This window comes from Priapulus caudatus, unplaced genomic scaffold (assembly GCF_000485595.1).
Source record: "Priapulus caudatus unplaced genomic scaffold, Priapulus_caudatus-5.0.1 Scaffold1744, whole genome shotgun sequence".
NCBI classification, from domain to species: Eukaryota; Metazoa; Priapulida; class Priapulimorpha; order Priapulimorphida; family Priapulidae; genus Priapulus; species Priapulus caudatus.
In genome coordinates this window covers 16334-17325 of record NW_014578805.1, presented here as the reverse complement: position 1 = coordinate 17325, position 992 = coordinate 16334, and the positions used below count along the sequence as shown (strand labels likewise).

Genomic DNA, 992 nt, shown 5'->3' with positions numbered 1-992 from the left:
AGAGAGAGAGAGAGAGAGAGAGAGAGAGAGAGAGAGAGAGAAGTGAGAAGAGAGAGAGAGAGAGAGAGAGAGAGAGGCTCTGCAAAGAAGCAGTGAGGGGGAGGGAGCTCTTTGCTAATTTCGACTTACTTTAACATCTCATCTGTGCTAGGCACCTTCAGAATCTCAAGGAAATGCTGGTTGTCTGGCTCAACCAGGAGCCAGATGCCAATGCCTAGAAGCGTAGCTCCAGACAGCTGAAAAAACACAAGAACGGCACGCACTTGTTAATGGCTGAACCTCACACGTTTAGAACACGCTGTTATGTAACGGAAATGCACGTTAATCAATTTTTCGAATGGATAAAACCACTAAAAGGGTAAGAATTACGAGACGGCGTGGCAGTGTAAACAATATATGCACACACACGCACAGTTCAGTGTGCACGCATGCACATGAACGCCCGATCCATGGACGCACGCACGCACGAACGCACGAACGCTCGCTCGCACGCACGCTCACTCGCACGCACGAACGCTAGCTCGCACGCACGCACACAGACACACACACACAAATGCCATTTGGTGTAGAAATAGAACTGTTCTGCAGAGATTCAAAGCCTGTGCCATTCTTCCTTCTCAGACCTTCCCCACTTTTCTTGTACAGTACCAAATAGGGTACGGCTAGTGTACGGCTTAGCTCCAAGAAAAGATCTCGTAGTGCAAGATTTTATATACATTCATTCTCACACAGTGTCGAGCTAGGGTTGGGGCTCTGATACGGCTGTGACTGTAGCCTACATCTATAACGCCTATACAACACCATTCCTTGGAGCTAAGTTAGTCGGCCAATGCATTTAGGGTTAACTGCTGTAACCTATTGCTACACATTAACAAACAATACGTTCCAGAAACAAATGTTGTGAAAGCCTGTAATGTGTTGATTATTGCCACATGATAGATGGTAATAACATCTTCTTACTCTCATTATCCTTTCCTGCCCCCTTACAACAG

At 46.5% G+C, this 992-nt stretch overlaps 1 protein-coding gene across 1 annotated transcript in view; it reads right to left on the bottom strand.

Annotated features, from left to right (window-relative positions):
- The window catches only part of LOC106817492 (tetraspanin-9-like), a gene marked incomplete at its 5' end in the record, with an annotated part of 9211 nt that extends 8975 nt beyond the window's left edge, over nucleotides 1–236 (bottom strand). The window contains 1 exon segment of the mRNA XM_014822159.1: nucleotides 130–236. Within this exon segment, the coding sequence (XP_014677645.1) occupies nucleotides 130–236 (107 nt within the window).
- Nucleotides 237–992: the final 756 nt, after the last annotated feature.